Source organism: Epinephelus fuscoguttatus, linkage group LG12, assembly GCF_011397635.1.
Source record: "Epinephelus fuscoguttatus linkage group LG12, E.fuscoguttatus.final_Chr_v1".
NCBI lineage: Eukaryota > Metazoa > Chordata > Actinopteri > Perciformes > Serranidae > Epinephelus > Epinephelus fuscoguttatus.
Window position 1 is genome coordinate 28,017,495 of NC_064763.1, and position 23,438 is coordinate 28,040,932.

Genomic DNA, 23,438 nt, shown 5'->3' on the forward strand with positions numbered 1-23,438 from the left:
CCTGTCCAGGGTGTACCCTGCCTCTCGCCTGATGTCAGCTGGGATAGGCTCCAGCCCCCCCGCGACCCTCAAGAGGATGAATGAATTCCTCATTATTTGATATTTTTCAAATTCTTTCATTTGTTATTTCAAAAATAAAAAGTAATTAATTATTCTTTTGCCATAGAGTCTGCTTATTTAAAAATGTAACTTGAAGCCCTATTCTCTTTTATCTTTTATCTTTAAGAAAACTGTTCAATGGTAAAGAGATAAAATCAACACTTTGTATGCCAGTTAAGTGAACAAAGCATAAACATATGCTTTGTAAGCTTTATGACCAAAGAACAAATTTCAACAGTTTTAAACATTTGACATTTAATTCAGTATCAAAATATGCAAATGATCAACATTACATCATATAATATCATGAAAGACACACTATCCATTATATAATTTTAACAACATATGATATCAGTTTCAAAGAAAATTTTGTCAAAGAAAATCACATTGGTTAGTAGGCACTGACCGGATCACAGCTTCACTATATAAACCATGCAGGCGTTTCCATGATCCATCTAAAAAATGTCAACCATACAACAATAGCATCCTGAATGTTTGTTTTATGAGGAGCCATAGAAATGTTCCCTGATATCCCATTCAATTCATGTTTTTTTTTTCAGTGACTTCACAAGATGAACAAACGGAGGTATCACTTCCGCATAAAGTGACTTAAGACATCCATGGGCAGGGGGAAGATGATGGTGGAGTTCTTCTCTGCTGCGATGGTGTTGAGAGTCTGCAGGTAGCGAAGCTGTAAGGCTGACGGAGACTCTGCAATCACGAGGGAGGCCTCCTTCAGGGCGCGAGATGCGTTCATCTCACCCTCTGCTGCAATCACCTACATCCAGAAAGAGAGATTGTGATTAACAGGTAATTATTGTATAACACTGTATGCATGTACTGAACGTGTCTTGCTGCATGTGCTAACCTTGGCTCTGGCCTCTCGTGCAGCCTCTGCCTCAGCAGCCATGGCTCTCTGCAGCTGATGTGGCAACTTCACATCTTTAATCTCCACACGCTCCACCTTGATTCCCCAGTTGTCTGTGGCTTCATCAAGGTTGGACTGCAAAAGACAAAAAAGAGACACAGCTTACACATGCAGCTTACAAGGTCATTAATTTGCTGATTATTTCATCCACCATCCACAGATGAACTTTACACATAAAGCTGTCGATCAGAGATGAAAAATCAAGGAAAAGCAAATTTATTTCTCAGTTTTTGTTTTTTGGAGAGAAACTCTCTTTTGTTCAGTACAGCCCGTCTGAGAGTTTCCTGTACCTGCATGCTGTGAGCAATGCCCTCACGGTCAGACAAGAGCTCAGCCAGGTTCTTAGTTCCTAGGACATTTCTGAGGGTGGTTTGAGCCAGCAGACGGGTGGAGAAGTCGGCATTAGTCACATTGGCAACAGAGGCGATAGGGTCAAAGACCCGGAAGTACACCACACCATCCACACAAACCGTGACTGAGTCCTTGGTCAGGATCTAGAGCAGAGGCACATAACAGTTTGTGAGTATGTCCTCAGATTTGAGCTAAGATCATTTTGTGATGCTCTAAACGCTGACCCTACCTCTTGTGGTGGGATGTCAAATGAAATTGTTCGCAGGTCAACTTTCACAAAGGAATCGGTGCATGGCAAAATAAAGAAAATTCCTGTGGATGAAAGGGAAAAAGCATCAATTGCATTACTATCTTGCATCAACCTGAAAATGAACCCCAAATTTAACCATGAAAAATAGGATTATATTTTTTCTTGCAATTATTTATTCATTTTTACAGTTTGTAAAAAACAAAAAAAAAATGTATATAGAAATTGTTAGTGTTTCTACCTGGTCCTTTAGCCTTCCTGTCTGTAATGCGGCCCAGCCTGAAGATAACAGCGCGCTCATACTCCTGAACAATCTGCAACACCGACAGGAAGACCACAGCTGAAGCTCATTTCACATTCAGATTTGCAGTAAAGGAAATTGCGGTTTCTGCTCTTCAACCCACTGTGCTCATTTACCGAGTTCACTCACCTTCAGACAAAACCAGATGGTGATGGGAAAGAGGCAGATTGTGAAGATGCTTGACAGTATGACTATGAGCCAACCTACGCACCCCAAAGATCCTGTTCGTTCAGCTAGAGAGAAAGAAAGACAACACTGTGTGTTTGAGTGTGTATGATGTGCTGTGAAAACCCTAAAACAAATATGAAACAGTAAGGAAAGCCTCCTTGTTTATAGCAAAGTAAGAGATGTGAACAGGTTTGTATCAAGAATAAACAAGATATGATTCAGTGGGGCATAATGTGGGGAAATAATGAACATTTGCCTCAAAAATCCAGAAGGTCACTGATCAGAAAGCAGTATGAAATGACACTGGATCCCTTTGGAATGGAGGACAATGGAGGTCTCTTGGCCCCCCGTAACTACAAGACATGAGACATCAGACTGTTTGTCTGTTTTTATATTTGTTTCTGGGGGTTTTTTTTGTATTTTGTATCTGTTTTTATATTTTGGTATTTATCATTCTATTTATGTGGTATTGTAATTTTCACAGTGTTCTTGTAAAGCACTTTGGTGACTTCTGTCTTTTTAAATGTGCTATAGAAATAAATGTGACCTTGACCTTGACCTTAAGGGAAGCTTCAAACCCTCAGCTGCTAAAAAGGCAAACACACTATACTATGACTCAGAACTCACATCACATAAACTGGACACAAATTTGATAACTTTCTCAACTCGGACTTTACCACCATTGACTCATGACTCATAACTTGACTTGAGCCTTTTCCGTTGACGATACTTGATACCTTTACCTGAGCTTAAAGATTAAAAAGACGGCCATGTTACTTAAAAAATGTGCCACGAATCAACTATTTTCCCTTCATTTCCTGAATCAACTATGCTTTTCATTCCCAGCAAGCCCGCAAGTGTGTTTCATGTGCAAAAACTATGCAATAGTCATTAAAACATTAATCACAGTATGCAAAACACACAAGTCAAAAATTGTATAACAAGTTGAGGCAAATATTAACATAGTTACGTAACGCTTGGCTAATATTAGCTTTACAGCAAAGTAACTTTTTGTTAAACTGTATTTAAAGTAAAAAAAAGTAACATATTACTCTGTTGTTAAAATGGCAACACGTGGTGAAGAGCACATTGTGACCTGTTTAGGATTTTTAACTCAAAGTTTAGAACTTGGGAGTCATCTCCTGACTTTTCAGCTTTGACTTGGGACTTGGGAGCAAAAACTTGCAAAACAATGACTTGGTCCCACCTCTGCTATGAACGTTGAAACTGAAATCATAATACAACGTGACTTCTAAGTGCTATCAACAGATTTTTTCCCCTTTGTTATCCAACTTAGATCTACCACCGATACGAGCAACTTACACACAGGGAAACTCACACGGAGAGACTTTCATTTTAACAGTGTAAACAGTAAAATGTTTACCAAAGCAACATGATCCCCGGATAGCTATTTTGGAAATGAAAGAAGTCATTAAGTGAGGGAAAGGTCCATGTGGTGATGCACCATGTCATAGTTTCCAGCTCAAATGGCTGCACCTGTTCGTGTTTGCAACAAAGCCATGATATTTCACACTGAATCCTTTGTGGTCACACTGTTAAACTCCTGTTTATTGAGGTTATATATTTTAATTTGCAAGAAGCTTTAACTTTATGGCCTTTGCACCACTTAGGTTAAAAATTCATTTGTCCTAGCATGGTTAAAAGACACAAAAGCCTCTCTTTCTAGGTCAAACCACAGGAAATGCTTCCTGTGGTTGTACTAAAGGAGATGTTGAGAGCATTATCGCGCACAAACGGACTTTTAGGCATTAGTGCACGTTAGAGAGCCCTGTTAATTCACTTCCTCTGTGTCACAAGATCCATGATACTTACTGGAAAAGGTATTGCATAATTTATGAGGATTGTTACAAAATAATCATAGCTTACACTGTGCCAATCTTCATCATATCTGTATATACTCTCAACTAAACAGGTTTAAAAATTGTGCACCCAATTTATGTAATGTTGATTTTGTGCTGTATCACCATCAAACACCTGTGTGAATGTGGATTCATGCAGGTGATGTGTATACAGTGTTCTATGTCACTTGATCCCATCTGACAGGTTCATGGTTACGCTGCAAAACGATGTGATATGAAAACAAGCCCTAATCAGCAAACCAAATTAAGGGACGTTTACACACAGCTCAAACTCAATTGTGTAACATGACAGCTCCTCGTTTACTTGCTCACGGAGCATGGAGACACACAAACACTCAGTCACATGCTTTTGGGACTCTTATCTCAGTGACATGTGATTTCTGTCTCCATGACAATGGAGTTCTACTTTGCCCTCACCTCTCTGGCTGCATTCTACCTGTACAGGTAAACTCCATATACGTATACATAATACACTCCTGTTTGCAATAATACCACAATGTAGCTGGCATTCGATATAGAACTTGTTTCAAGGAAGAGTAAAGAACACCTTTGTTGATCTAAGCCTCAAACCAAGTCTTGTGATCATATTTTATTTTTTGGTTAACACAACCAGTTACATAACACTGAAGCTCAGGTGAAAAGACAGTAAAAGAAAATGTGGTTTATCTTACATATCAAATCTTCTTTGCTCATCCCTCTTCTCTTCTGGCTTTCCATTTGGTCCTCCATTTCCATGTGCTTGCTCAGACTGAGAGAGGAAGTTTGTTGAGAGGGAGTTTGTAAATGTGTATTTGATCAGGAGGGACTCGCCCAGCCTTTTAAAGCTGTAATGCTACTATACAGTGGAGCTCAGAGTAGGTGTGGCTCCCATTCTGAGTTGATCATCGACAAAGTGCATTTATCATGATGCTAATATGTAACTGGATTTATCTCAGTGTTTGTAAAAAAAACCCAAACCTGTATGAGTGTTTTCTGTGTGAGCAATGAAGGACAAACAAATCATATTTAGTTGCATAAAAAAGAAGGCGGCAATCTAAAATACTGGTAATATATAAAATGATACATAGTACTAAAGACATATATTATTTTTGCCCTACACATTCTGTTTATTGATGATATTTCTGAAGAGGAAATAAACAATGCAATGCTGCACTTTCTTTGATTTAACTTCCTACTGGAATGGGGAACTATTTAAAAGGCAGCTGAATATAAAATGAGCAAAATTGACTCTTTTTGTGGAGAACCTAAAAAGTTCTCAATGTTTTATGATGTCTGCATAAATAAATAAAATTAAATACCTTACAAGACAGAAAGAACAGATAGGATAAATTCAACATTTCCTTTAAATGGAGAGGGTACAGAGAGACCATCATTTGTTGAATAGGATAAACAAATATTTGTACAGTTGTTGACTCTAGTTTCCTATAGACTGAACAGCAAGGACTCAGTGGTGAATATATTCTGAAAATAACTTACTGAAATTAAGGAAATTAAATAAATGCAAGCATTTATATTACAGTAATTCAGCTGCTTGTGAAACAGAGTGAGTCTTACAAATACCAAAACTATAAATCAGTACTAATATATAAATCATGCCAAATTTGAAATTGAATTTATCATATCTGAAAATTAAGATTTTAAGAAACTGAAGAATATATTTTCTTTTGCATAATTATTAAAAATTATATTAATTTAATATTATTGATTAAGGAAGTCGTAGACAAAGTATGGGTACAATGGAAAAAAACGCAATAATGGAAAGTGTAAATTGGTCCCATGATCGGGTGTTGGGCCTCGCTCATGACTAATTGACACATGACTGAGGACATCACCTCTGTGTTGAGCAATATTACAGGCGCTTATGATAAGCACTGTGTGGTCGTAAAAATGATCATACTGAGGGTTGGATAAACTAACAGAAAACAGAATAACCGCATATCAATTAAGGTATATGCCACAGCTGTCAGTACATATTTATCATCTATAACTATCCTGTTAATTCAGTCTTTCTCTGACCATGAACCTTTATTTATAACCATTACTTTGCTGATATAATAAAGTACAACCATGAAGATGCTCCTTCACCGGCTCTTTTTTTGCCTAGTGCACTACAATTTATCAGACTTTTCAACGTCTTTTGACATTTTATTAAAAAGACACATAAATAGGTGATTGCTACACCTCTTTAAAAGCAAATACCAGCTGGCCTTCAACTTCAGGATCTGCATGTCGAGCTGTCATTATTATCTACTAAGTGGTTTTCCTGATAAGCATGGCTTCACACAGAGTAGAGATACAGCTACAGCTACAATAACCAGCAGTTTACTGACAAAATAATAAGACAGGTGCAAATACAAAAAAAAAAATAAGGGCAAAACAGATAAAACATACAACGTGTATCACTCTCAACTGTCTCTGAGTGTACTGATGTGTACAGTAACTGAGGTAAAATTACAGTTTTCACTATGTTGCAAAGCATCGCTGAAGAACACAGACATTTTATATCTCAAGTCCATATATCAATCAGCTTCTTCTCAGGAACATCTGCATACAGTATATGTGGTCAAATACTGTAATAACAGTGATAGCATCATGACATCCGTCAAATTTGAATCACAGTAAACTGCTGACAGCCACAATTGTGTGTTCACTAATAAAAATTAAAACACAAATATGAGTGGAGCTGGCAGATGCAGGTATTTGTGTAGAGCACTCCCACCCTTGACGCAGCACAAGGATTGTGGAGCAGTGTGTCTCAAAATATGACTGCGCCTTACAGCTCAGTATACCATGAGTCACCTAAAAATGTCATGTCATAATACAATATTCAGTTCAGGACAATCGATCAGTATCATACACGTCCTTTCCACCGAGACTGGACATGAAATACTACATGAGGATACTGGCAATTCATTACATGATATCATGTACATTTTTCAAATTCATTTCTATATTTCATTATTCACTAATAAATGTTGATAAACTCGATTAAAAACAGCCAAGTCCAGCTAACATTTAAACCAGTCACGGTTTACTTTTAAAACCTAACAACTTCGACAACTGATATTTACAACTGTTCACTTTGAATAATGTAGTAAATTTGTTTACTCCATAGTGTTTCTGGTAGTAGTAAGTCATTCTGGCTGTAACACACACATTACTGAGACTCTCCAGTCTGTCCTGTGCTCTTCAGGATTCAAGGCCAAAAAAAAAAGAAAATGTGTCAACTGCTGAGGGGTGGGGCAGGGTGTACGATAGGTGTCAGCGTGTAAGTGTACTCCGTATTTCAAGGTGTGTTGTGGGTTTCACTGCCAACCCAACTGGGGGTGCAGGCCTGGTTGGAGGGGGAACGGGTTTCCAGGGCCTGGAGGGTAGTTGGTGAAACTGTTGGGCTGAGGAGGAAAGCTCTCCAGAGCAGGTGTGGGATGAGCCTGAAACAGGACAAAGAAAAGTAGCAGTGTGGCTTTATCAAACCGACATTCAAATACTTTTACTCCGCCAGAGAATAGTGTGTGTGTGCGTTTACGTGTGTGTCTACCTGCAGCAGAGCAGACTGCATAGCTGGGTTGTGGAGGCTGCCGAGGGCAGCAGGGGAGGCGGAGGGAGAGAAGCTTGTGACCCCAGGGAAGGACAGCAAGGGGAACCCGCTGCTTCCAGAAGGCTGGAGGACACTGCTCAACCTGTAACACACAGAATATACACAATGTTATTTTAATTATATCAATATATTATTCCACATTATTCTGCATCTACTGGGTTAAAAAAAATGCTATTTACAGTGCTTAGTTACAGACGCAATTTTTAATTCTAATGTGATAAAATACAACTCTGATCAAGCGTTTATTTTTGCCAACATCAGAAACTAAAAAAGCTGCATTTCAAAGAATATTACGCATTTATATCACTCTCATATCTGTCCCTTTGAATATGAAGCTAGAGCCAGCATCCTGTTAGCTTGCCAGCTTGCCAGGCCCTGTCCAACAGGAACAAGATTCACCCACCAGCACCTCTAAAGCTCACTAATGATCGTGTTATATCTTGTTTGTTTAGTCCATATAAAAGACAGAGACTCCAGGAAGTTACTGCTCTCATCTTACTCTCTGCCACAAAGCATAAGCGTATTTACCAAAATGTCTAAAACTAAACATCTAATAAGTATACAGTACAGTATGTACCAATAGTGTGTTTATATTTTAAATGAATACACAAATATATGTATGGCAGTGGACACATTCTCTCATAACTTATAAGAGTATTAGGAAAATACTAGGGTTAAGGTGGCGTATGGTTTGATATGACAATTACCATCATTGTACATGTGTTTATATATTTTTTTAAACATTAAAAAGTACAACTTCCTTGTTCATTTATTAGCTCTTCCAAGAAGAACACCACCTGCCTCTTGAGTGCATAAACTGTCAACAAAAGGTGAGGCATGTGCTTGTGAAACACAAGCAAGATTGTGTTTGACAAGATGATATGCTTAATATATAGCTATACAGCGGTCACCTATTAGCCAACTGGCAGAGAACTCTTTAAGACCAGACAAACCAAAGTCTACACCTGACACTCAAGAGTAGAAACACAGGTGGACTTTGCACTCAGGCGCAGTGTTTCCACTAACAAAACCTTTAGTGGAAAATCAGTTTACATGCATTATGATGCTCTTTTTACAGCCATTTTACACTGAGTGGAAACAATGACATATCATATAATGGCTAGCTCAATTGGCATACACTGACCTACATTCAAATCAGTAGCTGCTATGGTCTTTTCCTGTAGGCTAAATAAAATAACGGTAGGAAATCAATATAAAATCAATATGTGTATTTTACATCATTCATAAATCATGGCTTCTGTATACTGAACAGTAAAAATGTTTGAGGATCACATACCCAGGCTGGAAGTTGGAGCTGAAAGCAGACGCAAAGCCTGGTAACACTGGAGATGATGATGGAACTCCAGCTGCTGCTGCTGCCTGCAGCGGTGCCACCGATACTGCTACAGAAGATGAAGAGGCCCCTGGCAGTCCCATGAATGATGACAGCACAGGGCTCCCAGCAGTATGCCCTCCTGAAACCCCTAACCCTGGGAAGGCAGCGGGGTTAGGACCAGGCGGAAGGCCTGGGAATATAGAGGGACCAGAGGTGAGGCCTAGACCAAACGGGGAGGCTGCAGCGGGGGCAGTGTTTGGAGCCAGGCCTGGGTAGATGGAGGTCGGTGGATGGTTAGAAATGTTGGTAGTGGGAGGTAGTGCGGGCATGGATGAAGGCATGGAGGAATTAGGGAGAGCGGAAGAGAGGGAGGAAAAGGGGGACAGGCCAGGGTAATGAGTGGGTGCTGGGCTGGAGGACAGAGCTTGGAGGCCGGTGAGAGCCACAGGACTAGAGAGAGAGACTTGAGGAGAACCTGAGGGGTGCGACAGACCAAGGGAACGTACCAGGGCAGCCTGCGCAGAACCTGGTACCACAAGAGAGCTAAGAGACGGTGTGCCAGAACGAGAGGTGCCCTTGAAAGCAGAGGGCACTGGGCTGTTACTGCCACTGTTACTACCTCCAGTGTGTCTGTTCAGGGCTCCAGCCACTGCCATGGCGGCCTGAATCTGTGCAGAATGAGCTGGCGAGGGTTTGGGACTGGGGCCTGGGGTGGAACAGTTTGGAATAACCGGAGTGGTTGGTCCAGAGGGGGTGTAACTTCGGATCACTGACCCAGAGGGGTTACCTGCTTGTGAGTGTATGCCAGGGTGGGTGGGTCCTGACTGGTGGTCTGTGGACTGGGAGAAAACCCTCTGCTGAGTTGAGCCCATGGAGTTTGTCTGAGATAAGAGCTCTGGGCCGCTGCGGGAGGTAGCAGGGGTGCCTGGTCGGGAAACTGCATGGAAGGGGGAAGAGGAGAAGCCTCCGCTGCCGGGGACAGGAGTTCCACAAGGGGTGCCTGAGGGTGTGTGTGCTTTAATGACAGATGAGGGTGTAGGTGTAGCATGGCCACTGGGGGTCTGTGGACCTGCTTTGATCACAGATGGGGATGGAGAAGGGGAGGGAGAGGGGGCACTTGGGTTGTGAGAGGGCACCATGCCAGGGAAAACTGGTGTTATAGGGGTTGTTGGAGGAGGCTGAGCAGGAGAAGCCTGGGGTGGAACAGGGGTAGAAGGCGTGGACCCATGAGGGATAAGGAGGGGCCCGCTGTTGACTCCAGGTGTGGTGTGCTGTGGATTGCCTGGTTTGGCATAGCCTGGAGGGAAAGAAAGATCAGAGTTGGTGAAAAAGGTAATCTAAAATGATGATTACTAATATCTGATATGGCGTTAGGATCAATTACAAATAAAAGAAATACATTTAGATCCACATAGATGCATTAAATATTTTTTTCTGATCAGTAGTGTTATTGTTCAAAACAAATTTCATTCCAGGACACAGACAGAATAGGTTGAAACCCAACAAACTATTGTAGAAGAAGCAATCCACTCACATCTAAAAAAGGAGAGGAGAGAGACACAGCAAGGAGGAATAGCCAGAGAGCATCCCTGCGTGCAACTTATTACATGAAAAATCTAACACTTTTCAAGATTGGAATATGTCTTCCTTTTTACCTTTGGGGAAATGTTTGAATGATTTATTTAGCCTAGTAACCTGGAATTAACTTTCGTCAGACACTGTGCTTATCTCAACACTGTGTTGGACATTTGTCAATTTAATGCAAGTTGAGACACCTTTGTACGTTTGACCACACATCTCCCCAAAGGCCCTAAAAGATGTATTTCAACTGTGAAAACTGACAAGACAGTGCGTTCAAAAAAATAAGCTAACCCAAGCAATGCATGTTAAATGCCAGCACACAGCATGACTCCAGAAAGAAAAAGATTAATGACATTAGTATGAAGCTGTTCCTAGTCCAGGCAACCAAAGATTCCGTCCTCACAGTTCACCAAAGCATACTTCCACACTGACTGACCAGAAAACAGAAGTACCTGTGTATTGTTCTGAGAAACAATACAACAACCTCGCAAAAAAAAATGTTTTTGACCATTGTTTCAATTGCTTGCGTGTCAGTACCCTCTATGGCGTTGTATTTTTTCCATTTTGCCTATTTCACCTTCAAATTCGGAGGAGAATAAATATTGGATTACATCAAATTAACCTGAAATGTGGTTGCATTGTGTGTAATGCAATATAATACAACAACATCTCCCTGAAACATCACAGCAGTATTAAATCCACATCTCTCTAACAGCTCTAAATAAAAGGAAACCAGTACACAGCTGTTGTACTGGTTGCATTAAATGTACAGGAGGACGTATTTTTCTGGTCACTCAGTGTTATCCAGAAGTAAGAAGCACACCCTTAAAACCTGATTAAGACATTAAACTTGAGAAGCGCAGGTAAGCAGCATGCCAGGTAGTTAGGCAGCAAGCTTCAAGGAGTGTCTATTTGCTGTAGCACACACACGCGCGCCCGCTTCCAATGAATCATACCTGCAACTTTGTGGGTAGAGTTGTAGGGGGGAGGGGGAACGTTGGCGGTTATAACCCCTCCCACAGAAACAAGGCCTGCGTTGTTGTATGCACCTGAGTGGCAGTTGCAAATATTAACAGCGTCCACCACACATACATACACACAGACAAACCAAAGAATCATACACACCACTACTAACTATACCTCAACCAGTCCCACATGGCAGTAAGATCATGCCTAAATGTACCTGAAACCACTTAAAGCAGCAATATTAATTTTTCAAATGTCTGAGAGCCCTCTAACTTACATATCAGCTTATCCAAAACAAGTCGTACAGTGTTCAGTTATATGGCAGGGCGAGGGAAGGTAGGGATGGGTATGTAAGTGTCGTTTCTTACTTGGTGCGATGGTAGCATGGGGTCGGCACGGTGGTATAGGGTAGGGCACAGGCCGATGAGGGTTGTAGGTTGAAGGGAACTAGAAAAGGTTAAGAAAAAAATGATACAAGGTGTTAAAAGGCAACTAACACATCAATTACACTGAGTGAAAACCAAAAATATAACAAACCACTGCTCTGTATGGTTATACAGCAGATGGTGGTAGTTTTTATAGCATGTCCCCATATTCCAAGATGATGACAACTGATGGATAGTGGAAGTCAAACATTTTTCATGGCCTCATTAATCAGTATAAATGTGAACCATGGCTGTTAATGTGTTCTTCCTCATATGTTATTTATGTGTTTCTGATCACACCCTCTATTATTCAGTCTTTACTTCAGTCTATTTGATACTCTCACCATACCTAATCATTAGTGTATATACCATGGCTTGACATGCGTGTTGAACGTTTTATCATGTGTAGGCAATGTAATTAGTCACATGAGGCCTCGTCACTCAGGTATGAGGTTTCTCTGGGGCATGCTGGCCATATGACATATTCCCCGTCGGTGATTCCCATTCACTTGCTTACTGGTTTGAATGGTCCGATAATGCGAGCAGAAATTCCTTTCCCCTCAAGACTGTTTGAAGTGTCATCCTTCTTGTCGCCGTCTTTCTTAACAGGAGGGATTCCCTATGATCATAAAAGAAACACATTTTTACATGGTAGGAGATAAACAAGGCATGCCACATTGTCACTTTTTGCTGTCTAGTTCTATTAAAATCACAAGACAAAACAAATAATATCACTATCACAATTATCTATTTCAGCCCAGTTTCATTCTTTTGTATGCCGAGTTTTTGCCACACTGGTAAGAAATCACCAGTAATCTTCTTTAATTGAATTCAGATTTCATATAAAATTTACACAATGCTGTTAATTACATAACTTTTACCAACTTTGCATATTATAAAACACTATTAGGGTTCTAGCATTATAGTGTTAATCCCGTATAAAAACTGACAGTTATCATACATGTACCATGTCTATGTGCTTATCTTATTGAAAATGAAATGCACAGCAGTGAAATTCACATAGATTCTAAACTTTGTTTTGTTCACTTATCTCCTGAGAAATGGAAGTAATGCAGGTTTAAAGAATAAAGGCAAACATATCAAAATTAATGATAAAATCTATTTCTACATCTACATCTTTACAACTCCATGAGCATACTTACAGGGAATGTGCCACTGACCAGGCTGGGTCTGCCTTTAGGGTATGGATTTCCTGGTATCATACCACAGGAAGAGATCATGGCTACCGGAGCCTTGCAGCCAACCTTACATACCTAGCGACACAGAAGTAGTATTATTTTAGAAACTCTGTGTGTGTGTGTGTGTGTGTGTGTGTTTGCTTGGGTTTGCAGCATGCATTAAAATATTCTAATTGGATATCAAAGATAATGCATTAAAACATGAAAACAACCACTGTAAAACCTTTATCTTAGTTCGCTTTATTAGTATCTAAATGCATCACTGGCTTGTCCCTGCACATCTCACTAGGCAACAGTTATTCCCTGGGAAGAGGCTACCAAAGGGATTCCACAAGGTCTTTTGATACCCAGACATACAATTACCAAATACTGTTTCTATGCTAACCTTCCTAGAACACAAACAACACCATTAATTGAATTTGTAAAGGTGAACGTACTTGCTCCAGTATCCTGCGAGCCCGCTTCTTCTCAGACAGGTGTATGCGAAACAGATCCTCCACAGGACGATAATTCTGAGCATCTGAAATGTTCCTGAACGGGCACAGAGATCCAATATTCAACTAGAAACCAATCAATCAAACCAAATTATCTGATATTACAATACAAAATTTGATGTGTGGTGTTTTAAAGACCATTCAGGGTGCTTAAATGCATTTTCAGAATGTACTCACAAAGCTATAAGTTCCAGGACAATCAGTCTGTCTTTTGAGAAAGTGAAACAATTCAGGATATTTGCAACTTTGGTTGTAGGGATTGCAACCATTTTCTAAAGGTAAAAGAAGAAGAAACATATTTAAATAACCTTTTAAAACACACCAAGTACAGAGAGAGATGGCATTTACACACAAAACAATACATTCTTACAGCTTCTGATACAAAGACTGATGTTGCTGTTGTTTTCCTGCACTTACATTATATATTTTTTAGCAAAATATAAATGGGTAAACATTTTTTTATCAATGCAAACCATAAACTTTGGTGCAGATCATTTGAAACTGGTTACTCACATGCTGCAAAGCTTTAACGGCTTTGATCTGTGGCTCTGCCCATGAGAAATACTTCAGTATCTCAATGACCTGCAAATTTTCAAGACAGTGTTATAACATACAATAACACCAGAGCTGCACTGCTCTAGTATTAAAGTCGTACGAAAGACCGTGACTAATTCGACTCGACCAATTTTATCTATAAAAAATACATTTCGACACCATATGAGTTATAACCATACCCTTTTTGCAACTACATATTTTTCCTCAGTTTACATTGACCTAATCAAATACAACATAACACACAAGTTCAATTCATTTAATAATTCAATTTTTAAATCTACCCATGTGCAACACTGGTTACAAGGTAAGTCAAGAACTAGTATTAATGTCAGATCTTCATATGAGAAACACTGATACATTTTGGGACCATCTTTTCATTTAATGTCCGTGTAAGGGCCTCGTGACACGCACAAGCTATGAGGGTTTAACAAATGTGTGGGAGCCCTGCCTATCTCATGTGATAAGACACAGTCTGGGCTGGAGGTTCTGCGGAGTTTCTCACTGCGGATAAACATGACGGTGGTGCTGTTTGGACATTTACCTGCTCACTGGAGAAATATCCATGCACCTGCTCTATGGCTTTGATCCGCTGATCGGTCAGGACGCACTGAAACACAGAATAAGAGTTACCAAACCCCGGAGTGGAGACGATTTCAGACCTAAAATGGCCAGACAATTAGGATTTAAAGACTCCTTACCTTTCTTATCTCATCCAAGACTATATCAAATGATTTCTTATCCATGTTTATTAATTCAAATAAACGCTCGCCTTTATCGATCAACAGTTATTATACCACGCAAATGGTAAATACACTTTTTACAATGTAACAGATAGAAAATTTAAGGTAAAATGCCTTAATAGTTTTTACTAATACGTCACTGATATAAATTCATAACGCAGCGAAAGCATACTTCAAAGCATCGCATATTCGCAGTAAATCATTAGCTTTGTCATAAAGCTTCATGTTCTTCACAGTCCTTATACATATAATGCAACTTTCCGCCCATGAACAATGACTTCCAAACAAGAGAAGCTGTGTCTGCAGTGCAAAAAACCTGTCTGCACCAGATTTGTCCGCAGCTAACAACAAGCTAGCCAGCTACAGCTAGCTTAATTCCGAGCGACGCGAAACAAATACGCTATAAAATGCCAAAAATAAATATTCGTGCATCTGTTCATTCAAGTTTAGTTAAAATCCAGTGCTAGCGATAATTACGAAAGAGACTGGAAAAGAAAAAAAAAACCATTTAAACTCATAATAACGCGCAAGGAAAGACAGCAGGTTAGCTAGCTTCCTCTGACAGCTGGCGCTGGTAACGTCAACAGTAGGAAGGACCCCTCTGAGGGTGCCTGTCACAAAAGACAAAGAGTAGCCAGTTATATGAAAATTTAAAAAATAAATTCAGCTAGTTTGGTTAATATAATCAATACTTAAGTTTTATCCGTAGTGAACATAATTAACAGTACAGCTGACCCAAACTTAGATTTTTTAATCTTCTATTTTAGCATTTCTCTTCAGGCAAAGTTTGGACAGCAAACAGGAAGTAAACATAAAATAACGTCAGGGCTCTGCAGTGGAGCAGAACAAGGAACAATTGTTTGTCTAAACATTAAAAATGGACCGCTTTTCGTGGTCAAATGGGCTCTTAGAAATAAACGAAACTTTAGTAATCCAGCAAAGAGGTGTCAGGCTGTATGACGGTGATGATAAGGTATAGTTTTGTTTAAGTTCGTGGTCTGACAACACAGCAGCTAAAACTTACATGGAACACTGATAATAGTCGAATAACGCAGCTATATTGACAGTGCACATGGCATGCTGATGAAGTTCAGGTACATCTTTATGGTTTTAGGTAATAAAATATAATGGAATAATAACGTCATGTCCTTTCCTGTCATTGCACCAGGCTAAGCTGGACCTTGGAGTTGCCTTGTTGAGCACCCATCGGCTGATCTGGAGGGACGTCAAAAATCATGTAAGACAGCAGTGATTGTGTGGGATTTGTGCTATTGGTCACAGATTTGTAATTTTACAATTTGTGTGCTGATTCTAACGATATATTATGTGTTTATATTGTCACCTGTAGGAATGCTGCATAGCCATGCCCCTGTCACAGATCATCTTCTTTGAGGAGCAGGCTGCAGGAATAGGAAAGAGGTGACGAAATAAATATTTAGGTTTCTAACTACATACTGTAAAACGTCAATTAAAGCCTAGTCCTCATTAAACACCTTGTCTCTCTTACTAGCCCGGTGTGGCTACACATTTTGACAAATAAAAGCCCCAGTCTCAATTAGAAAACAGATGTGGTAGCCAAGCAGTTTTTTTTTTAATTTATTTTTTTATTCGTTTTTGGGCCACTTTAAATTATGTGTTAACTTCTCGATCACCCTGTAAGATATTCATATTCCTTTAGTCTGTAAGGGTCCTCAGATCAAAATGAACATAAGGCTTTTTCAATAAAGATTAATCCAAGTTGTGCATATTGTTCTAACAGGATAAAGTGGTGTTGTGTCGGTATGCCGGGTGCTGTAATCCTCAAGTGCCGTAATTCTGTCAGAGCAGAGAGCAGAGAGGCGCCTGTCCCTTCTTTTTGATTTAAGCAAATAACACCCTGGACAATTGATTAAGGTTTTATAGTAAATGAGATATGATTTCAGTATTACATGAATAAAATGAGCAGGAACTAGACTCACAAGAAGGCAGAGATCTCTGATTGTCTGGTGGCGAGACTAAGCAGGAACATGCTTTATTATGCTTTTTTTTTCTGGCATCTCATTGTCTCTATCAGTAGATAGAGTTTGCTTAGTTGTCATGAAGGTTGCTCAGTTGTCATCACATGAATTAACCGTGGAAATTTGTTCACGTAATGGCTGGTGGCTGTATTTAGGGGAAAATTTTTTAAAAAAACTAGCAGGTGGAACTTGAGTTAGGATTTTTTTTACTCCATAACAACAATAATTTCAATCTACAAGCAGGGAATGGTAAATTAACTATTGGCATCTTTTATCCTGTAGTGCAAAAATAGTTATCCACCTGCACCCTGCACCTGCCAACAAGGAGCCAGGTCCCTACCAACACAGCAAGTACTCTTTCATCAAGCTGTCCTTCAAAGAGCACGGGCAGATTGAGGTAGTCCCACCCATACAAGTATCTTAATTGACTTTTTTTGTTTTAGCTTTGTTCACTTCATAATGAGTATTCTTTAGCGAGACTGTGTGTCTTATTCTATATTACCTGGAAGTGACAGGGTATCATTTGCTTGCAGTTTTACAGGAGGCTGTCAGAGGAAATGACTCAGAAGAGATGGGAGAATACACCAGTTTCACAGCCCATCTCCACAGGAACTGGCTCTCAGGTTAGAAGCTGAACAGATGCTCCTTCTCATCTGACTACAACTTCTTCCTTTCCACTGTCATATTCATGGATTTTTTTCTTTTAGAAGTTCATGCGATTTGTTTCCATACCACGTGACTTAAACTGTATCAGCCAAACTGCAGTTTAATAGGTGATGCACATGGGAATGACGCTCCTGTCAAAACACATTCTCTTCCACAGGATGGCAGTGTTGTCTCTATATTCAAGGGCTTGACAGAATAGTCTTCTTCTGCCTCTAACTATTCACTGATATGTGATAGTGACACTATGTACTCAATTATTAGAAATTGGCTTTATTGACAATTTAAGTATCTCACACAAAAGTAAAAATAAGCCTCTGTATAGGCTGTTACATTCTGTTGTTGTTTTTTGATAGACACTATGAAATCATTGTCACTAAAAATGATTTATATACTGTAACAGCAGTTGACCACAAGTTGTTCCCTCCTCACTGTTTGTCTTTCTTCGTCCTTTGAGGCTCCTTTGGATTGCCTGTGTGTTTGACTACGTGTGTTTTTCTTTCCTTTGTGGTTGTGTAGGCAGGAAGGACACGTGCCGTGGGGATTGTTGGCATTGAGAGGAAGATAGAGGAGAGGAGGAAAGAAACAGACAAAAACATTTCTGAGGTACTGTCAGGCAAAAATACTGAAATACTGAGAAATGTGTCTCCTCAAAGCTCCAAGCTGAAACTTTGTATTTAGCCATCTTTTGACGAGAATGACCTTAAACGTACTGAGAATACAGAGTGGGAATTTTTTGTGAATGTTTTGATCTGTTTTATTTTTCTGCCAAAAACTTGTCACCACTGGAATTTATTGTAAATGATATGAATTCAAGCTGACCACAGCTGCCGTGACACTCGTTAGACAATCATGAAGTTATGTGTTTATACGACCACTGTTGGATATACTATATGTATCTATGTCTTGAATGTGAATTGAATTTAAATAAATAATGATGGCATGTATGAAGCTTTATGAAAAGTGTGACATTGAAATAAATGGGGGGTTTACAGTGAGGGAGAATGTTCAGTTTTTATCATCAGCCAGAGGAGGGGTGGAGCTGCTGTGGAATGATATTTAAATTGCATCTGTAGCCATGAAGTTTTGTGGTTTATTTAATTGTGAACATTTTTGAACACAATTACCCATTTAGTCTCTTTTTACAGGCCTTTGAGGACCTCAGCAAGCTGATGGTGAAGGTAAAGAGTGTGCTCCTTTTTATGCTCACATTTTCCTATAGTTGTTGATTTCTAACAAAATTACAGATCTTTATGAAGTCCTTTTATATTTCCCCTACTGACATTTATACTGTATATGACTGATTAAACACCCTAAACATGCATATCAAACCTTTGTTGAGAGAATACTTCATCCACAAAATTATTAATTTGTATAGCAATTACTTTCCCTGTGTTACATTGAATTCATGAAAAAAACTATAAGCTAAATTAAACTAAATTCTTGATGAATTGAAATAACGGAGGCTGCATTTAACAACAGCAAAACTATATCTTGAATTTAAGAGCTGTTTGAATTTGTAAACGGATATACTGATGTAGCTTTGCTGTTGTCAAACACAAACTCCCCTTTACTCCAATTTATCAAGAATTTTCTCCATTTTGGACTCTTTGTTCACCTTGGAGGCGTGAGAGAAAGAACGTTTGCTTCATGAATTTAAGCTAACAAGCTGAATAATTGATAATTTCATGGGTGGATTATTCCTTTAAGCTCATATACTGCTACAGGGTGCAGTTGGTTGAACAATTATCTACTCTAACTAACAGGCCAAAGAGATGGTGGAGCTGTCTAAATCTATAGCCAACAAGATCAAAGACAAGCAAGGAGACATTACAGAAGATGAGGTAAGAACTTGACCGGCATAATCAGACACAGAAATAAAAGAACAATGGATGTAGTTTCAGATTACTGCACATGCAGCAAGGTTTACCTTTTACTCATAAAATCCTGTAAGTAATACTTTCCAACATCACTGGAGCCTTAAACACACAACTGATGCTGTTATTATGAAGATGCCTCTACACCATGCAGTTTTTACTCTGAATTGCACAGTTTGGTTTTTAAGTAGTTTGCTTTTCATTGACGTTATGTTCTGCTTTACAGACAATACGGTTTAAATCGTACCTACTGAGCATGGGTATTGCTAACCCCGTTACAAGAGAAACATATGGATCAGGTACACATTACCATATGCAGCTGGCCAAGCAACTGGGAGATATGCTACAGGCCCCTCTGGAGGTAGATGTCAATTTTTTTATGTGTCATGCATTTACATCCACACAGGCCAAGATCAAATAATAATTTTATTCATGTCCTTACTTTCTATTTCTATTTCTGTCTCTTTCTGATTCTATTTCTCCTACTTTCGCAGGAGCGCGGGGGTATGATGGCTCTCACTGAGGTGTACTGTCTCGTCAACCGTGCTAGAGGGATGGAGGTAAAGCTCACATAGATGCACACACAGAATAGTTGCAGAATTTTGTAGATCATGTCACAACTGTGCTATCTATATATTCTTGCTACACACAGATGTCTTCAGTGTCAGATATTGAGGTTACTTTTCTTCTCTTTCCACAGCTTTTATCTCCAGAAGACTTGGTAAACGCTTGCAAGATGTTTGAGTCTTTGAAGCTCCCGTTGAGGTGAGTTTGAGTTTTGTTTGTCTTTGTGTCGTATTGTTTAAGTTATCTGTGTGCGCTTTCATTCACATTCATGTACGTATAGACCAGGATATGTGTTTATTTAGGAATATAGGGCAGGTTTAGCGCCTGCCTCACAGAGGCCAGGCTCTTCCTGCCTGGCTTCCTGTTGTTGGAAGTATTGTCCAGACCTCTGCAACTGTCATTTCCTGTCACTTCCCATGGTTTAAAAAGAAACACTAGCCTGTTTTCCTACCACGCTGGTCCTAGTACACCCACAGTGTTTTTTGATATTAAGAGAGTTCCCTACTGTAGCTTCATAAAAGATAATGAAGCACAAATGTGTCTCTATCTCTCACACACACTCATTTCCTCATCCATCTTGTCCTCCTCGTAGGCTGCGTGTGTTTGACAGTGGTGTGATGGTGGTCCAGCTGCAGTCTCACAGTGAAGAGGAAATGATAGCATCAGCACTGGACAATGTAAGCTTTACAGTTACAAACATTATACTTACACTGACATGCTTTAGACAGATTCAGCAGCGTAGATATATATTTTTGAAAAATATCAGGATAAGTCACCAACCCGTAGGTTTGAAGTTTCTATCTGATTCCTTGTGTCGTCTCATCATCTTCCTCTCCTGCAGGTGTCAGACAAAGGCTCTTTGACAGCAGAGGAGTTTGCAAAGCTCCTGGGTCTCTCTGTTCTTCTGTCCAAAGAGCGGTAAGTTTACTCACAGTAACAGAAAACTCACAGCATTCAGTCACATGTGTTTCTCGTTCCTCATTTCTACATGTCGTATTCTCTTTTCCCTCCGCATCTCCAGGTTGTTGCTAGCTGAGAAGATGGGCCACCTGTGTAGGGATGACTCTGTTGAGGGTTTGAGATTCTACCCAAACCTCTTTTGACCTGTTTACAGTCATTATTGTTGAGATTTAAAACAAAAAAAGACTTAAACTGGGCTGAACTGTCTCTGCTGATAGACTGATGCAGAGCCACAACATGTACATACTGATGCACAGCAGCAGGGTGCCTGCTCAGGTACAGTCTATTTTCTGTCTAAGACCTACACTCTGAGATACTTTTTCACAAACTGCCCAGGATTATGCAAATACTGTACACACAGAAAAGTGATGGAGTGATCATCATGTGCGTTTAGTAATAAATGGGTTTGGGAAAATTGACTTTATGGAGTATACAGTGTACATTTTTTTAACACATGCTTGTCATAGAGCTTATGCCTTTTTAAAGTAGTGTGGATTGTTATGAAAAGCTCATAGCCACTGATTTCCAACGTAAAATATGAATTGATGTAATAAATGATTCAGGAATGAGTCTTTTCATGCTGTCTCATCTTCTGAGGAGGGAGAGAACCTGCCTAGATGTCCCAGTTTCAATGAATCCTTTCATCTTCAGCCTTGTCCATCAAAACACAATTCTAGCCCCCTCTCCAGTGAAACTGTCTTTGAATGTAATTGCCTTTGTCTGGGACACATTTGAGAAAAGACAGAGATAAAATCAAATACCTGATCTGCTGTCAGTTTGGTTTACAGCTAATAAAATGTAGGGCGCGTTGCCAAATGTCACTTCACAGGCAAGTAATCCCCTCATGGCAGAGGTTATGTTATAGAAATTCCAGTTTTGACTGTTTCTGCGCCAGACTGAAAGGTTAGTACCCTCTTAATTGGCACAGTGAAGCTTTTAAAACAAGTTTCTGTAAAATCCCATCATGCACTCACAGTATGTCATATAAAGAGTGACTGCAGATGTAGTCATGAATGCGTGAAACATGAGCATATTGTGTTGAATCTCATCTGGTTTAAGTAGCTTCATGTCTAAACATTATGCTTTCTGTTGGGAGCATCACCACTGTACTTTTATTTTTAATCTCTGTGTCCCTGTAGGGCTTTTTACACACAGAATAGAACACGTCTTTGTTCCCATTGTGAGCTGTGCTGAGCAGTAAAGGGTGTTCCATCTCCTGAGAAGCTTCCTGTTTTCTGCTGGCTCTCTGGAAGAAAACATGGAGGTCTGCAGAGCTCTACAGCTGATTAGATTACCCTGCCATGTGGTTCACTTATTGATAGTCTCATTTGTTTTCAAGGAATCTAGATAGCTGAACTGCGGCAGGTCTGATCATAATAATTAGGGACTCATGCGTGACATTGAACTTTCAGTGAACGTTTTCCAAACAAAATAGGTCCTGTTCTTGCATGCTGAGATGAATTTACTCAATGGCGCATTTTAAGTTAATCCATAACCTGAATGGCTCAGTGTCGTCTGCCCAAATCTAAAAAATGTTTCCTTTCATCAGTGGATTATAGGAGGATGACTTGTCAGTCATCTACATGTGAGGGGAAGGTAATCTGATTACATGAGATGAATAGTTCTGCTGTTTACTATCGTGACTGCATTGTGTACAGTTTGTTACCCTGCCTCCTGGGCCAATTTGGATACACAGTGTCTATTCTGTGTGAATTTCCATATGACTGTATCATGAGTTTCTTTTAGTCTTTTAACAACCCGTTTACATAAAGAAGATTTATGTGTGACTGCCACTTGAAGAGTGAGTTATGGATCATCTGTTGAAGCTCACATTTTTCTCCATGTAATCACCTTCTTCAGCTTTAATGACCCTGGTGCCTGTGCTTCAAACTGATGACAAGCTTTTGAAATACTATTTTTACACAGTATGATGCAATTTTTAAACTGGCAGGAGAGGGAAGGGTCTTTTATGTTGTGCTTTTGTTATGTATATGTCCTTGTACAAAATCCATCTTGTATAAATGAACATGCTTGTGAGGGTGCTGCATGGGTGGCTCTGCACTAGAGAACCAGTGTTTTGGATATTAGTGTGTAACAATTTTAACACAGACGTTAAGAACCCAAGAGCCATTTCAAAACCAGTGAATAGCTTTGCTTCATTTTTGCAGGCTATGTTAATGCTCATTCAGGAATACAAGAAAGATTAGCCTTTATTTGTCTTGGACATTTGCAAGAACACAGGTGTCATGGACACACACATGTACAGTCAAATTACAATTAATCCATACACCCCAGTATTGAACGATGCCCTAGAGCCAAATGTTACATAGATGCCCAACCTAAAGTAAGGGCTGAGCTTACGGTTTGGCAACCTGTACCTTTTGCCTGAATGCATCAGCTCATACTCCTTATGAAGGATGTGGGTCAGCAGTGATTTTAAGACCCTGCTTCTTCACTGTCTCCTCAAATATGTCCTGGAGAGAAGATAAGGCCAGCATGCCAATTA

The 23,438-nt window shown here is 39.6% G+C and overlaps 3 protein-coding genes across 4 annotated transcripts; 1 reads left to right on the forward strand and 2 right to left on the reverse strand.

Annotated features, from left to right (window-relative positions):
* Positions 1-337: 337 nt before the first annotated feature.
* Positions 338-4,805, reverse strand: stoml3b (stomatin (EPB72)-like 3b). Its single transcript, XM_049592757.1, has 7 exons — positions 4,646-4,805; positions 2,056-2,159; positions 1,867-1,939; positions 1,608-1,690; positions 1,318-1,521; positions 968-1,102; positions 338-877 (listed from the first exon to the last, which is right to left on the reverse strand). Exons 1-7 carry the CDS (start codon positions 4,707-4,709, stop codon positions 689-691), a joined length of 852 nt encoding a protein of 283 aa, XP_049448714.1. The 5' UTR covers positions 4,710-4,805; the 3' UTR covers positions 338-688.
* An 888-nt stretch (positions 4,806-5,693) lies between these two features.
* On the reverse strand, positions 5,694-15,449 carry proser1 (proline and serine rich 1). 2 transcript variants are annotated; one of them, XM_049592443.1, is made up of 12 exons: positions 14,827-15,449; positions 14,670-14,735; positions 14,087-14,155; positions 13,751-13,845; positions 13,517-13,610; positions 13,044-13,154; positions 12,398-12,499; positions 11,824-11,902; positions 11,446-11,538; positions 8,870-10,205; positions 7,513-7,654; positions 5,694-7,405 (listed from the first exon to the last, which is right to left on the reverse strand). In XM_049592443.1, the coding sequence occupies exons 1-12, from the start codon at positions 14,869-14,871 to the stop codon at positions 7,280-7,282; spliced, it is 2,358 nt and encodes a 785-aa protein (XP_049448400.1). In that variant the 5' UTR covers positions 14,872-15,449; the 3' UTR covers positions 5,694-7,279. The 2 variants fall into 2 exon arrangements, with proteins under 2 accessions (XP_049448400.1, XP_049448401.1); XM_049592444.1 differs by lacking the exon at positions 11,446-11,538.
* Positions 15,450-15,673: 224 nt separating this feature from the next.
* vps36 (vacuolar protein sorting 36 homolog) lies at positions 15,674-21,351 on the forward strand. The gene is made up of 14 exons (XM_049591912.1): positions 15,674-15,841; positions 16,037-16,105; positions 16,217-16,287; positions 17,148-17,262; positions 17,399-17,488; positions 18,048-18,134; positions 18,677-18,709; positions 19,295-19,372; positions 19,632-19,766; positions 19,900-19,965; positions 20,106-20,170; positions 20,565-20,649; positions 20,814-20,890; positions 20,994-21,351. Exons 1-14 carry the CDS (start codon positions 15,746-15,748, stop codon positions 21,073-21,075), a joined length of 1,149 nt encoding a protein of 382 aa, XP_049447869.1. The 5' UTR covers positions 15,674-15,745; the 3' UTR covers positions 21,076-21,351.
* Positions 21,352-23,438: the final 2,087 nt, after the last annotated feature.

Excerpts from the sequence above, each read along its gene's own strand:
- stoml3b (XM_049592757.1), bottom strand. The coding sequence starts at position 4,709 with ATGGAAATGGAGGACCAAATGGAAAGCCAGAAGAGAAGAGGGATGAGC. Across the intron at positions 2,160-4,645 it reads GAGCAAAGAAGATTTGATAT|CTGAACGAACAGGATCTTTG; the intron begins GTAAGATAAACC and ends CTTTCTCTCTAG. Across the intron at positions 1,522-1,607 it reads TTGACATCCCACCACAAGAG|ATCCTGACCAAGGACTCAGT; the intron begins GTAGGGTCAGCG and ends CCTCTGCTCTAG.
- proser1 (XM_049592443.1), bottom strand. The coding sequence starts at position 14,871 with ATGGATAAGAAATCATTTGATATAGTCTTGGATGAGATAAGAAAG. Across the intron at positions 13,846-14,086 it reads CCGTTAAAGCTTTGCAGCAT|AAAATGGTTGCAATCCCTAC; the intron begins GTGAGTAACCAG and ends TTTTACCTTTAG. Across the intron at positions 11,539-11,823 it reads CCATGCTACCATCGCACCAA|GTGCATACAACAACGCAGGC; the intron begins GTAAGAAACGAC and ends ACTGCCACTCAG.
- vps36 (XM_049591912.1), top strand. The coding sequence starts at position 15,746 with ATGGACCGCTTTTCGTGGTCAAATGGGCTCTTAGAAATAAACGAAACT. Across the intron at positions 17,263-17,398 it reads AAGAGCACGGGCAGATTGAG|TTTTACAGGAGGCTGTCAGA; the intron begins GTAGTCCCACCC and ends ATTTGCTTGCAG. Across the intron at positions 18,135-18,676 it reads CAGACAAAAACATTTCTGAG|GCCTTTGAGGACCTCAGCAA; the intron begins GTACTGTCAGGC and ends CTCTTTTTACAG.